This window comes from Channa argus, chromosome 19 (genome assembly GCF_033026475.1).
Source record: "Channa argus isolate prfri chromosome 19, Channa argus male v1.0, whole genome shotgun sequence".
In the NCBI taxonomy this organism is placed as follows: domain Eukaryota; kingdom Metazoa; phylum Chordata; class Actinopteri; order Anabantiformes; family Channidae; genus Channa; species Channa argus.
The window spans coordinates 3564252-3580916 of record NC_090215.1 but is presented as its reverse complement, the minus strand read 5'-3'; the positions used below and the strand labels follow the sequence as shown (position 1 = coordinate 3580916).

The 16665-nt window shown below is 38.9% G+C and overlaps 1 protein-coding gene across 1 annotated transcript in view; it reads right to left on the bottom strand.

Moving 5' to 3' along the window:
* The window catches only part of LOC137104825 (receptor activity-modifying protein 3-like), a 35577-nt gene extending 20395 nt beyond the window's left edge, over positions 1-15182 (bottom strand). The window contains exon 1 of the mRNA XM_067486571.1: positions 14862-15182. Within this exon, the coding sequence (XP_067342672.1) occupies positions 14862-14913 (52 nt within the window). The 5' untranslated portion in view covers positions 14914-15182. The remainder of the gene's footprint in view (positions 1-14861) is intronic.
* Positions 15183-16665: the final 1483 nt, after the last annotated feature.

The following is a 16665-nucleotide window of genomic DNA, read 5'->3' as shown; positions in this document are numbered from 1 at the left end:
TTGTGGTTTTCTTTTGCTGCTGAGTGTAATTAATTTGATACAAGGTTTTAAACAAATTCCCTTAGTTTACAGTGCAAAATCACTTATATTTGCATGTGAAGCAACTTACAATAACAAGACGCATACATGGAAATGATAATGAGTCATTATATACTATGGGCACTGTGATACCATATAACACATCACAGCAAACCTTAATGTTAACATGTTCCCGCACACAAATGTACGTTGCTCTGCTTACCAAGGATGCAATACTGTAGTTTGGGAGTCTCTATAAAGTTGGCTTCCTTCATATGCACTGTACAGTGGCTTGATGGAGACTCAAACACACATACACACACACACACACACACACATGAGCTCCTACCTTGAGGGAATATAAAAAATGTTTGATGACAGGAACAGGCCGGGGGGGGAGTATTGGATGGGTTTGTTATTTTACAGTCAGAAATCAAACACTTGTCAGTTGTACCAACATAATTTTGCTAATAATATAACTTAACTAAAATGATGTTGCACAGAAAAAAAAGATTAAATATGAGGTAAATGTTCTATGGTAATGTCAGAAGAGGAAGTTTGAGGTGAGATGTAAGCAGATATAACACAACCTGTAACATTTGTACCGAAGCCCCAACAAAACATAATGAACAATCACCATCAGATAACTGTTAGCCCCATGCAAGATGTTGGCACAGACTCTTCCCAACCACAAAGGAGGATGCTGGTACTTATCTTCCCTCCACTTCCTTGAGGGACTTTACTTAGACAGGGATTTTCCATTTTTGTGCTGTGAAGGAAAAAAAACCCCAACTAGAATTTTCCTCAGAGAGCTGCAGGGCTTCCTACTCTGCTCTCACTTCTTCATGCCACTAAAGCTAATGTATGAAAATGAACATGCTAATGTTGAAATGAGACGTGATGTTCTTTGCTGTAAATTAAACATGAATGAACATTAAACACAGGACTATCAAAGGGACAAACTCCAGCATTGATTTGATGAGGAAATAAGAAACGATGAGAGTGTCTGGGAGATGAGGCAGTCTGACAGACTGACCATTTTATAATACAATGAAAATTTTCTTTTGGTAAAAGCCTCTGAAGAAGCATTTAGAGTTACAGTACAAAGTTTGTGGGCTAATAAAAACATATGAATTAAGCTGTTTTTCTGTTGATGTGAGAGGGTCTTCCTTTATATTAATGCCCTTCAAAACATGGCTTTCTACAAAATGAAGTATTCATAACTGAATAATAAGTCTTTTTAAAAAGCAGATGCCATTAAGAGTTACATTCCCAAACCTTTACATAATCTCTAGCTGTGATTTGGAAATGAGCTTTCATGGCCTTAAAACATGACTAACTGATATTAGATATTATAGGACAGTTTATCATTAAAGCCTGCTGTCAACAAGATTTGTAGATTATTCCTAACAAGCAAGACATTTGTGTTACATCAAAGCATGTGAACACAACACTGATGTATTATCATTTTTGTAAAGGTGACACTGATCTTGTTGTTGTAGATTTTAACATTGATGTTGGAGTTGTGTGGCTGTCCACCTTGTGTCTCTTTTGGTCTCCACCCACTCCACCACCCTGTTCAACCAGCTGCTGGTGACTGCTGTGCAGGTTGGAGAATCTTTTCTCTGCTTAGTTGCCGCAACCAAAAAGACCCGACGCAGAGTTGTGAGAGTCAACCCGAACTAAAACAATGAGCTGAAAGCTGCTAAAATGCTGCACTGATCTGAGAATAGCTGGGTTCATCACTACAACCAACACACAATCACATTATTCACAGTTGTTTGATCCTTTGCGTGGTCTAAAAATCTTCGAACCTGCTTTAATGTGACTTTTTAATGTGTCTTTCTGAATTTTGTCGATATTCTCTAAATGTAATGGAGCCCAAGAAGCATTATTTTCAGCAAATGGGTGACTGAGGGCGGCTGGTGCAAAATCAATAGATGACACTATCTGTGTTTCTGCGGTCTCTTGTTTGTCTGTACCTTTCTTTTACCTTTAATTAATCCTTTAAAGTCCACTTTGGTCAGGATGCTAATCCTTACATACTAATAAAAGACTTTCCCACAGGTAGTAGATGAGCTGAGTTGAGCACAAAGCCTCTTTTTCTCAAGTCAACCCACTAACATCTTATAGATATGAACAAGATATCCTTTGTCATGTAGACACTGAGGCACATGCTTTTCGCTCAAGTCCTATGTACAAATTGACTTACACAGATTTTCTATCCAAAAAAGAGTTTGAGTGGGACTCAACATTTGCTGTATGTAAATTCTGTATTCAAGGTTTCCTTTTAATTATGTCCCCAGTATACCTCAACAGAAAACACCGGAGGTGTAACTTTGGTAATTTTACTATATTATGGCGGTTTTAATTATTTCAAATTTGTTTCTGATTACTTGGGTTTTTAATCAGCTTTAGATAGCAAGCAAAACAAAATATCTGATCACCTGGGGATGAGAACAAACTGCGAAAGCAGTTTGCATTTTTAAACCCGTGCTGAAAAGCTCATACCCATCAAATATTACAAGTTTACAGATAAAGACATGTCAGTTTATTAAAACATGATGTATCACAGTCATCTGTCTGTAACTGAGAGGACTGCGGCTATAACAAGATTTAAATCTTAATTTCTCCCAAGTCAACCGTAGCCATCAGCTGTCTGCTGCTGTCGCTCCTGCTCAGATTTTTCTGTTTATCACAGATCTGAAAATACCCAAAGCCCCAGGAGAGAAACAACCACCAGACACACAATGTCATCAGCTTAGTTTGGAAGTTATTTCACTCACAGACAATTCCCTTTTCAACGTAGATGAGAAAGCTGCAAGTGCAAGATAGTACATGTTCACTTTCTCATTTTCCTCAGTGCTCACAGAAAACAAGCCTGTGGCATTAACTGAGAGAAAGGCCACAGTGATTGACTGTCAGGTAATTTCTATTCACCTACTAGAATGTGTGCCAGGTGAGGTGAACACCTTTATTCCGAGGCTCTGTGGAGCAGACTTAATATTCAAGAGTTTTTTTTTGGGAGGGGATCTATTCTGAAGCACGAAAAGATGAATCTGGAAGGTGAACAGTGATCTATAGGCAAAATACTGCATGTTATCCACATGGTTTAGTGAATCTAACGGGCTGCAGCTAATTCACTGTCAAGAATAGAATGTACTGACAACTCACAAGAGAAGAGGTTTGGGATTTTCAAGTTGATCTTAAAAGAATATTGAGGGGCTTAAATGTAATGAAAAAAGGTCACTAGCAGAAATAGTAGACAATGTACATGCATGTACATCATCTGCAAATTTCACTCCAAAGGTAAATAAATCAAGTCAGCGTATTTAGACATTTCTCTTTTTCTGTTTACTGTGATCGTCGGACTGGGGCAGAGGAATGTTAAAATATGCCATTTAAAATAAGTTTAATAAGTTTAGGTATACGTTTTTATGAGCCTCTGTATGACTTAGCATTTATGTCATTGTTGTCATTTTCTCTTCTGTGATCTAAGCATCGACTTCTTTGGCTGTTGCAAATGCTTCAGTTTATGTTAGAAAAGAGATGATTATGCTCCAGTCTGGCCCCTATAATATTTGAATTCCTTCAGACATACATGGCTTATTCAGGAAGTATAAGCACAATGACGCTGCTGTTATCTATGCATAAACATTGATAAAAAGCAAGTATATCCAAAATGTTATGGAACATGAGTTAGAGGGACATTGAAAAACTGCCCAATCAGAGCTGAGAATAACACCCTGTTATACAGGAGGACAGTTTGGGAAGTGTCCAGTATCATAGTGGAGTCTTCCATATATGGAGAATGTGAGGGTTAAGGAGGATGGAGAAGATGACACTGGAGAATGATACAGACAGAAGGGAACTCTGGGTACTTGGCAAACAAAAGCAGGAAGAGGGGGAGGAGAAGAAGTTGAGGAGAAGAGGGAGACTTGTGGGAGAGCTGGGGTGGGGATACAGTCAGAAATGAAACACCTGTGGCGGAGAAAAGAGAATCCACGATAACGGGGACTTTTTAAAACTGATTGCACTGTTTGTATGTAGGACAGCAGCTGCTCAGCTGGTAAAGCAGCAGGAAAGGATTCAGAAATGTTTTGTTGCAGTTGCCCGACTGGGGCACTCGTTCATTTAAGGTGGCGTTTTTGGAAAATGTTTTTAAACATGAATTTAAAAAAAACTTTTTTAGATACTGTGATTTGTTTATAAAATGTTTGTATTTTATGACAAAAAAGCGGGGAGAGGTAAAAATCCATGGCTGCAACTGCAAGAAAATTCTAATGTGAACAAACAATGGCAGGAGGTGGCACCTGAGGTGGCTAATCTGGCCCCGCCCCCATGGAGCTGACGAGCTGGTGATCTCATGAATGTTTGTTTGAATCTAAGCCGTCCTGATGGACTTTAAAGTTAACCACTAAATTTAAATGCAGTCTATTTACCATGTGGGGAGGAAAATAAAGGCCGAGCTCCAGCATACGGTAATAGGCCCCCGTGGAGCCCATCCATCTGCCTGTGAGCGATCATGGTTTGTCTGTGCTGGAGCTGCTGCGCAATTTCATGAAAACTCATGAATTTTGTCCCCAGTGAAGCATGTAAACAAAATAGTGTCATAAAAATGTTTTTAGCATTTGGGTTTGTGCATGAATGTGAGTTGAAACAGTTATGTTGATACAGATGTGCAGTGCAGGCTGCTGGTGGCCGATAAGGCAGGCAGATGTGTACCACAGTGTAAAATCCCACTCAGCAAACATAATCAGGCGGCGTTAGAGAAGCAAGACACATTCAAGCTCCTCTTTAAATCCAGGCACGTGCAGGATTATTCTAAAACATAAAAGAGGCAGAAGCCACTTTGTTTCATCCCCTCTTGAACAAACCATGACAACAAGCTCCACTAGAACCCCCCCCCCCCCCCCCCCAAAAAAAGCAAACATTTACTGTTTGGAAGAACTCAGCCTGCATTTATTATCTACTTCATGTAGGCTTTTAGAAAAGCACCAAATGCTTCTGACAGCGGTGACAATTGCACGGCTACACAGAAAAAGACAAAGCTCTAAATCTAGTGGGTCAACTGAAAAGGGCTAGTTTTTCCTCTCACACGAACAAGCAGTTCAAATCCAAACTTGGCTCAGTGACAAACCCAGGATACCTGGAACCATGATATAACTCACTCTGCTGTAAATGCTCTTTCTGCTTGACCACTTTGCCTCCATTTTCATTTCTCCCTTAGTTAAAATGAGAAATCCAACTGCCACACTTCAAACCCAGCAGCAGGAAACACTTCATCCCTGTGAGTGATGCCACCCCCCCACAGACAAACATGTCAGTTTGTTCTGGGCATTAATTACAGCCCCTTGACACAGTCTGTATGATTACAGCACAGTTGTGGAATGCATCATCCCACCGACTCATCAGGGATGATAGAAATAGACGGATAAGCAGGGGTTGAGACCACAGCAGGGGTGAACTGCTTCATCGCCCAGATTCTCTAAAAAACAATTTAGTGACTAATCACACTGCCATGATTGCTGCCCTCACTCTTGTTGGTTCTGACCTTTCTTTTTGTCTGCTGTTATTCTCAGTGCAGCCACCAGATGCCTTTGTACTGACACTCTGCATTTTCAACCACCTGCTCACCTGTTTCCCATTCAGCTTACAGTTTACAGTATATACCACCAAAGCCACCTGCTCCCTGCCAGATTGTGTTGCTGGACCTTCCCAACTTGCTTGTTATCTTGTTTTTTTTTTTTAGCCTGCAGCTCCTCTATCTATCTCTAATCTTTGCCTGCTTGTGAGTCTGCATGTTCATGCTAAAAAGTAATTGGAGTGACCTGTTATCACCACCAAGATAAAATACTAATTTACTTATTTAACTAAACTTTTTTAATTTAGGAACTTACTTTAATGAGTTTTGTTGAAATATTATCAGTATTAAAATTTAAGTCATGGTAACTAAAAATGGACATGGGAACTACATTTTTTTTTATCTTTCAGTCCAGTTTTTTAATTCCCCTCTTTTGTCCACTTAACACAAAACAAGTAGAGACTGTGTGACAGGACCTGTTGTACCTGGCACAGATATGAAAGACATTTTAAAGGTAATAATAATTTGCTTTACAAAGAAATTCAATTATTGGAATTTCTTATATCCTGACTGATGTGTACAACACTGTACAACAAACTTAACAGAATGCGTTGTCCTACTAAACATGCTGGTTGTATTTGGCCATGTAAAGTGTCCCTCTTTGTTTTGTGTTGGTGGATAAGGTTAATAGAGATGGATTTTTATTTGTGCCGGGGGAAGAGAAATTGTGTTAGAGCGTTTTCTATTATGGAAGCAGTAATTTGAAAAACTATTTGTAGCAACTTAATATTTATCAGTAGTCAACTAAAACATATTTGCTAGTGGATGGTTAATAGAAATGTGTGTATTCCTAGTAGAAATGCTAATTCAATATAGTTACACAGTATAGTTTGTTGTTTCAACTTAATATCAATAGAAATAACTCAAAATGCTTGACCCAAACTGCTGCGTTAATGATTTAGTTGTGAGTGTTGGTTCTCATACGATTCATGAAGGTAACAAAAATTACAAGCAAATTCAAAGAACAAATGCAAACCATCATCCAATACTGTATAACAATTTTAATCAAATTTAACATTAGTTTAACAATGTAAACCTTAATCAATTTTACATTTCAGACTAATGATGGACACTTTTTTGCTTCATTTGATTTTTTTAAGGAGAAATATGATGCATTAGAAACAAAAAACACTGTTTTGTTTTCTGCATGTATCACTGTCCATTTGTCCATTTGGTGCAGACATTACCTACATATGCAGTGTCATTATTGACAGTTTAGAGCATCATTTCTACCACTGGTGGCCTCATAATGAGAAAACTAAGAAAGTGGAACTTTTACACAGAACATTGCAGCAGCAAAATGACACAGTAACATAACCAGCTTCTCTGAAACTCCCTCCTTCTTTCCCACTTTCTATAAATTTCCTACGGTCCTTAAATCATGCTCCTCTCAGCACTGCACTGTAACGCCATACATGCAATCAGTGAGCTTGCTAATGAAAAAATCGATCCCAAAAAACTGTTAGAGATGCTGCAGGTGAGTTCTGTTGTTTTAAAAAACACTCTTAGCTCCCAACACCTCAACATGAGTCAGGATCAGTTTCTGAATGGAAAAAGCAGCAGTGCAGTGTTAATTAAATGTTGATCTCAGCCAGTTGATCTCAGCCTGCAGCCAACAGCTGATTCAGCCAGGGCACGGGGGATTACTGCCCCACAGACACATATTGGAGTGATGAGAATATTCTCATTAGTTCCCGTCTGCTTTAGTCATTTCAGCCAGTTTATGTGGAAAATTACTTCTGGGTGGCACAAGCGAAGACATTTTGTCATCAGTGTATAAAATCACTTCAGATGATTAAACGTGGCCTTCTATTGTCATCATTAACATTGTTAATCATCAGACTTCGTGTGGAGGCACTTTTAATTCAGTGCTCAGTTTAAAAGTGCTTATTAGCGCCTATTCACTTTACTGGCAGAAAACCATCCGCCTGTCAGAGACAACTTAGCACCGTCCTCCTCCAGCTCTGTCCTCTTGTTGCTACCTGAAGATGCCAGTATCAGTATCTGATGGCTTTTACACATGATAGTTGGTTTGTCCTCTCGCTGTTCCCTTGATTCTTCTCAATGCTAAATTAGTGTGTTTTCTCTGCAGCCTCTATGAGGCTCAAGAGACATAAATATAGAACATGTAATATTCTTGTCCTTTAAAAGACAGTATGTAATTTTTATACAATTATTTTTCAGTAGAAATCTGCTCTTGTGGAGAGATGCTGTCAAATGTTTCTGCGACCCACACACTCCTAGCAGCAAAAGGCTCATCAAAAATGAACAGTGTCTAGCAGATTAATTTTATGTGTCATAAGCTGATATTATATGATGTTTTATATTGCAAGATCACACGGGATTTACGGAAGATCAGTTGATCCGGGGATCGAGACAAACTGAATTTCTGGAGGGACACATATATAAGTTACATGTCAAGGTAATATATTACATATTTAGTGCTTAATTGAAGTAATAGGCTAATAATTTTATTTAATAATATTACTTTTTAAGGCATTAACATACTACGTTTTTGATTAATTTAGCAAAATGTTCCTAAAAGTAACAGTTGGTCAAGTGAAAAGTAAAATTCTGAAGACGCAGTTACCAAAATACTTGCCCAGCAACAGCTTCATATGTCTAATACCTCACCTATTCATGCTTTGACTAAATTTGGTCTGAATGTGACTAATGAGCCTTCTGAAAACCAGGAATTTCACAGTTGATTGTCTGCACATTTTCTATAACATAACTCCCCTTTAACCGCCTTCAACTACTGAGTGTAACAATCGAGACATTTGAGGAGATTCATTTAGGGAGATTAACCTATTTAGAAAGCATTAATTTTCTAAGTTAGACAATAGATAGTAAAATAATCACAGTATAGTTTCTGAACTTGGTAAAGGGCTGCTCCATACAGTAACTAGTAATAATATTAATAACTTGATAAAGTAACAAATTATATTATTGTAATACTAAGAGAAGCATAGTTAGCATAGTTACCTCATTACAAGAGGCAGGATATGTAATGTCCCCTTCCTGTGATCACATTATCTCAGAAGCACCTTAAGGGAATTACTTAATAAATGTGGTTGGATTATGTAAATCAAAGGTCAAAGGTCACTGTGTCCTCACATCCGTCTGATTCTCGAAAATTTAGAAGAATCTAATTTAGCCTGAAAAAACTGTTTAAAAACGTGATGCCAGAACAGCACGTTATTCATCATTAATAGTTGCATCATTAATTCCAACTAGACTACTCAAGGAATCTTTACCCTTAATAGATACATTCATATTAGATATCGTCAATCTATCTTTAGAAACAGGTTATGTACCACAGGCCTATAAAGGAGCTGTAATTAAACCACTACTTAAAAAACCCTGTCTTGACCCAGGTGTTTTAGCCAATTACAGACCAATATCTAATCTCCCTTTTATTTCTAATATGTTTGAAAAAATAGTTGCAAAGCAATTATGTGACCACCTGTACAGGTATATGATCTTCTCATGGCCTCAGATAATGGGCTCATCTCTATACTTGTCCTGTTAGATCTTAGTGCTGCATTCGATACCATTGATCATAACATTTTATTACAGAGACTGGAACATGAAATTGGGATTAAAGGAACTGAACTAAGTTGGTTTAAATCTTATCTATCTGATAGATTTCAATGTGTTCATGTTAATGATGAATCCTCCATGCACACAAAGGTTAGCTATGGAGTTCCACAAGGCTCTGTGTTAGGACCAATACTTTTTACTTTACATATGTCTCCTTTAGGTAACATTACAAAAAACACTCCATAAATTTTCATTTCTATGCTGATGATACCCAGCTATATTTACCTGTGGAACCAGATGAAAATAATCAGTTAATCAAGCTTCAAGCCTACAAGACATAAAGGCCTGGATGTCCCACAATTTTTTACTTCTAAACTCAGACAAAACTGAAGTCATAGTATTTGGGCCCAAAAATCTCAGAGATATGATGTCATAATCATATTGTTAGTCTAGATGGCATAAGTCTGGCCTCCAGTACTACTACAAGGAACCTTGGAGTTATTTTTGACCAGGATTTGTCCTTTACCTCACATATAAAACAAATCTCTAGAACAGCCTTCTTCCACCTATGTTAACATTGGGAAAATTAGGAGCATCATGTCTCAAAGTGATGCTGAAAAACTGGTCCATGCATTTGTTACCTCTAGGTTGGACTGTAATTCCCTACTTTCAGGATGCCCCAGTAACTCCCTGAAGAGCCTGCAATTAATCCAAAATGCTGCAGCAAGAGTGCTGACTGGAACTAGCAAGAGAGATTATATTTCACCTTCACTAGCTTCTCTCCATTGGCTTCCCATTAAATGTAGAATAGAATTTAAAACCCTGCTTCTTACATATAAAGCTCTGAATGGTCAGGCTCCATCATATATAGAAGACCTCATAGCACCATATCCACCCAGTAGACCACTTCGCTCTCAGAATGCAGGCCTACTTGTGGTTCCCAGAATTTCCAAAAATAGAATGGGAGGTAGAGCCTTTAGCTATCAAGGTCCTCTCTTGTGGAACCAGCTCCCAGTTCAGATCCGGGAAGCAGACACCCTCTCTACTTTTAAGTTTAGGCTTAAAACCTTCCTCTTTAATAAAGCATATAGTTAGTTACAGTTATGCTGCCATAGGCTTAGACTGCTGGGGGGCCCACCCCCCGATGCACTGAGCTCCTTTCCTCCTCTTGTCCGTCTCTCCTCTTTTCTCATCCCACAGTTGTCACCACTGTTTGACATTAACTCTGTATGTTTTCTCCTGTAGTTGTCTTTGTCCTGCTCTGTCTCCCTCTCTTTGTCCCTTTCTGCAGGTGTCCCCGGCTTTGAAGCAGTGTGTTTCTAGTGTGCAGCTACTGGTTCTACCAACCTGCCCGATGTCTTGTTGTTGCTTTTGTTGCTCTTTTTCTTTTCTCTCTTCACTTTCCACTCACCCCAACCGGTCAAGGCAGATGGCCTCCCACCGTGAGCCTGGTTCTGCTGGAGGTTTCTTCCGTTGAAGGGAGATTTTCCTCCCCACTGTTGCCTAGGGCTTGCTCAAGGGGGAATTGTTGGGTTCTCTCTATACATATTTATAGTCTTGACTTTATTCTGTAAAGTGCCTTGAAAAAGTTGAATTGAATTAACAGCAATGTGAGTGCTTGACACAGGCATTATTTGTGGGGCTTCTAACAGTTGAATAAATTCTCTGAGATCTAAACTACATTACTGGTCTGATCTAGACTGAAAGTATTAATTTTAGCTGAAGCGTTTGATGTTGTCAGATTGTACACTAATTATCACACATATCAGGAAATGTTAGGTTAATCATACCATTTCACAGAATGAAACTCCTCTCTTGTCTTTGACCATGCAGTGACTTGGAGTCAGCAATAGACAGGAGGAGGGGAGGGACAAAGTTCAAGGCCCCTCTGGGCCATGAATCTTTGAAGGGCTTTTGAATGATTAATAATGTTCTTTTATGGTTCCCCTGCAGTTGAGCTACGGTATGTCTGTAAATGAGTAACACAAGTGCTCTGTGTGACTGCAGGTTTTGGTAGACCAAGCTTGTTTCCAAGGCTTTGAACTTGATGGTGTTGGGCTTAATCAGAGAGATTTGCATTGCATCAGAAGCCAGAGTGCACAGCACAAAAAACTGCAATCTGACCTGACTCACTGATTTCATTTAACTGTCTCTTCATGTGTTCATTCAGCACTGTTCCCGAAAATGCTACGTTCCTATGCAACTAAACTGTTATCATGATTATATTTGTATAGGGAGTATAACCACTGAGAGGTGACAAGCATCCTTAAGTATATTTACTTAAGTACTGTACTTATGTATAAACCTGAGCAACTAATGTAGTACATGTTATGTTGCGTTTGCTTGTACTCTAATACAGTTCAAAGGAAAAAATAATGTACATTTATTTAAAATGACTAATGACTTAACAGATGCAGATCATTAAAATAAATATAAATAAATAATAATCCATAATAAAGATAAAATAAAAATTAAATAAAATCATAATTTAACTCCCCTTCTCACTATCGTTCCACACAAAGTCACTATATAGATTATTGAAAATGTCTGATATTACGAAAGCTTCTCTAAAACAACTGGTAAAAGTTCTTCACTTATAAAGCACTTTTCTACCTATTGGCACTCAAAGCATTTTACACTGCTTCTTATTCACCCATTCACACTCACAATCACTCACTCACACACCGATGGGGGAGCTGCTATGCAGCTGGCCAACACTCACCGGGAGCAACTAAGTTGGGGTTCAGAGTTTTGCTCAAGGACACTTTGACATGTGACTGGAGGAGCCGGGGATTGAACCAACAACTGGTGGACGACCGCTCTACATTCCTGCACCACAGTCGCCCCACTGTGATGTATGTTGTGATGTTTTTATGATGTTTTAAATTGCAAGGCTGTGCAGAACAGTTTAATTATTTCAATGGCAACAATGCAAATCCCTGGAGGAACTACATGGCTTTCTTCGTTGATTATTTGTACTTTTATACCTAAAGTAAATTTTTGAAAATTTGCTTTGTAACTTAATGTGAATAAAGAATTAGAAGTGATACTTCTACTTGTTGTGGAGTAACTACAGTTTTACTTGAGTGTTTTGTTAGTGTAGTTCTGCCACCTCAGACCCTCAGCAGAAAGTGAATTGCAGTGGAGGTTGTTGGTATGGACTGTCTGGTTGTACAGTCGCACCACAGACAAGTTCATCTCCATTGTTACGTCTCTGGTTAGGTTTTGTTTGAAAATGAATAAACATGTTGTGTGAAGTTTTAGACTGTTACAACAAGGGCCCTTAGTCCCTAAATATGAACTTTTTACTCACTGCATTTGCAACTTAACATTTGCATTTATTCTGAACAGATATAGTCACAAAACCTGTGCTGTAGTTTTATTGAAATGGAATTTTGATATGTGTGCACTGAGTACCAGAGAAGGCTCCTTACCTCTTGTTGTGATTTAGCACTGTATAATCAAAGCTGAACTGAATTGTGTCCATATCACTAATGTAGCAGTGAGGCAGGTTTTCTAAATTTTGACATTTTGACAGGTGCATCCCACCTAAGAAGTTTTAATCATATCTGATTGTCATTGAACGTGTACGCAGTACTTACCTCTAAGAATTATTAGAGAAATGTGTTGTTCACTGGACATTGATGAAATGTAAGTCACATTTGATTCACAGTGAATGGGATTAAGTCCAAATGAATTACAGTGTTCATGGTGGTGAACTATGATCGCAACAATAATAACTTAAACCCTTCATTTGGTCGTTTATGGCATTTTGTTGGCTGTAAGACAAATGTGAACATGCACATGTAAAGAGACTTTTTTTTTTTTTTTACAAATGACAATTTCCACCCTGTAGTGTTCAGGTAATAAATCAACATGGTTTTATCAGTGCACTCTGGTTATATTTGAATCTGTAGCATCTGGCTGTTCACTTTTTCCTTTCTTGTGGGAATTTTAATGGGAAACTCTTTTAGTCTAGACAAGAGCTGTCACAGTAAACCACTGTTGCATGTCTTCTCGCCATGGGACTAATACCTGCCACTGCTGTTACACCAGCCGTGTCTCACATATTGCCAAAAAAGCTAAATATGCTTTGTTGTCACTTTGCTCAAAAATTCTCCTCTTTTTCATGACAGTGCAATCAGTATGTATAGTCTGAAAAGTCAGTGTTAGATGGTTTTCTGCTTGGCTGTACTGTTTTGTAGGGCCACAGCTGTGACAGGGCAGAGGTCCAGGGTAGTGCAGCCCAGATGTAGACCACGTCCATGGATGAATTAATGCTTTTCTACCTATTGGCACTCAAAGCGCTTTACACTGCTTCTTATTCACACTCACAATCACACACACACTCACACACCGATGGGGGAGCTGCTATGCTGTTAGCCAACACTCACTGGGAGCAACTAAGTTGGGGTTCAGTGTCTTGCTCAAGGACACTTCGACATGTGATCGGAGGAGCCGGGGATTGAACCATCAACTGTGAGATTGGTTGAAGACCGCTCTACCTTCCTGCACCACAGTCGCCCCAAAGCAGTTGTTGTAGATGTTTCTTGTTTGAAAGAGTTCAGTTCAAAGACCCAGGGAGACCAAAATAACATGTAAAACCACATAATGATGCAAAAATACTCAATACTCATACAAAAAAAATGATGAACAATACAAAGGTATCCAAAAAAACAGAAACCAAAGGTCCAACAGTAGACATCAGATAACTACGAACAGACATCCAATGACCAAAATCCCACAAACTGACAAAAAACAGACAAAGCCTTTCAGAAATAAATGTAAAACCACCACACACAGCCTAAAATGAGCAAAAACAAAGTGCATGGAGTCCACGTCCTGCTTGTGCCCAGGGTCCTGTTTTCTCATTATGGTCAGGCTACAACCACATCTCATTTTTGTTGTTTTGTTTTCGTAAGTGAGTTCATGCTTTTCACCATTTAAATCCTGGAGGAGCTCTGGGTAAACATTTGAGAGATCAAACTAAAATCTCTTGGATTGATTTTAACACCTGGATTATGTCTTCACATGGAGTAGACACATTTCAGTCTGTACCAACATGAACTTAAGAACAGCTGCCTAATCATATCCTGGAAAAAGTCTGTCCCTGTGCAACAAACCAGCTCAATATTTGAGTATCAGTACTTTGCTCATTGTACTTCTACTACAATATAATACTTTAATTCGTCCCAGTTATCATCCAGCATAACATGTATGCAGTCCAGGAGACATCCGGTGCATTAACACACACATCTAAATCATGTCAGCAGTTAAACCAGTGTAGCAGTGCGACATTGCACCGCATGAAACACAATTCCATCCTTGTAACACCAGCTTATGAGCCAGATCCTGAAATCCCCATTGGCCGCGATGTAGGTCAGGTCTGTGCGCTCGGGCATGATGCCGTGCTCCAATCCATTCTCTGCATCTGATATGAGTATGAGACGTTACAGAGGATGCTGATACATCGTTACCATCTACACTCTGTGCACTTTGCCTCCTGACACACTCACATACACGTGTTTCCCATTTAAGTGCTTGGGACCACGGTGCAGCAGCGCGCTGGAGCACTTGGATCGTCCAAGTATGCAATGATTTCATGCTGGAGCCAGTGTAAAATGTGGGAAACAATATGTGAAACAATGCTACTTACCCAGCATCCCGACGACAAAAAGTTTCAGCACTGCGAGCTCATGTTTATCCATCACGCTGAGAGAATCCAGTCCGGTGGTTTTGAATGAACCCTCAGCTGCGTGAACATGGACATTTGAAGCAAACTATAATGATCCCAAATGTGCAAATCCGAGTTCCGTCATTCTGGCATGAGTCACTCAAATCTCTTATTTGCGAAGGGTCTGTAGGGGGTGGGATGAGGGAATCACCCCAACAAACAAACTAACTAAAAGAACCAGAGGGAGGTCTGCACGACTGTAGCGCCCGCTTCTCTGTGCCGTGTGGTGTCTGAGCTCAGGACCAGACTCACTGTCCTGCATCCTCTGGAAGAGAAAGGGGGGGGGGGGGGGGGTCCTCCAAAGCCCTCGCACAGGCAAAAACCGCAAAGAAAGAAAGTGAGGAATAACTTCCTTTACATTCTCAGTTCACACTGAAGACATTTCAATGTCACAGGAAAGTGGATACATGCAAAACAACACCAAAATAAAAATGCATCACCGAGTCAAAATTACAGAATAGTTACAATAGCAATTTATCCTATAAGAAACAATTTCCAAGAATTTAAGCTCATTTTTCGTTTATAACCATTTAATCCGACTGTATATAAGTACGTGTCATAATCATAATATATTAATTATTTAGATGATTTGCTTATGAATGTATTAGAGGGGATCAGTAAACTAGACAAAGGGTTTTCTCTGAAACAACACTGACCTCTTCTGGTCATCTCTCACATTGCACTTCAGTGAACCTGCACTGATTCCTCCTATTTCAAGCCTTTACTGTCTCATCAAAGTCTGCATCTTTGAATGTGTTTTTTTCTATTAAGCTCAATAAAAAGACTTAACACGAAATTTGCAAAAGCCTACACAGATTCAAAAGTGAAAGTTTTTGCCTGAAAACGTACCACCTCAATTCTGTACTCAAGCTGAGAAACTGAGTATGTGCTCTAAACATGTACTTGAAGTCCAAATGTGCAAGTAACTAAGAAAGTGAGTTCTTTAATACTTTAAACACTGATGAACTTGGTGCTGTTGCCGTTGATAACAAGAAGGTACAAGTCTAGTGGGTTTTGTTTCTTCTCTTTAATAACTGACCCTTTGCTTAGTATCAATTAAAAAAGTAAACGCTGGAGACTTCTGTCCACATCACCGTGGATCAAACAATTCAACAGGTAAAAAATGTGTCCAAAAAATGTTTCTGCTAAATAATATTATAATGAGGAAAAAGATCATGGTTACTATAGCAACTTGGTGTAAAACAATGACAAGAGCTGTTAAGTGACAAGATTGAAAAACATTTTAAGTATCATTAATGGTACAATACTGATCACAGGTGAAAATATTATTATCAAAATATATTTAAAGTATCAAAAGTAAAAGTACCTTTTGTTTAGGTATAAACGTATCCTCTATGATATGGATTCTAGTTATTGATGAATTCAATTTGATTTCTAGAGGATTAATAATAACCCTGGGGAGGATCATGGTTATTCGGGTTTTTTGTTTGGTATTTTTTCTTAATCATGTGACAAACGTGCAAAAATTAGCACTGCACAAGTCAGGCCTACAGCCTAGACCTCACTAATTTACCATGTATGATTATCCAGTATTTTCACTTCCATAGTTTTGCACTATGAGCTTTCCCACATTTCTCTATGTGTCAAAGTAACAGCCTGTCAGCACAGGAAGGGGGCGCTGATCGTCCTGCAGAGACCGAGCCAGAGCTGCAGGTGGTGGAGGGTGTGGGAGTCTGAGGGACACATCACTCCATCATTGTCCTGT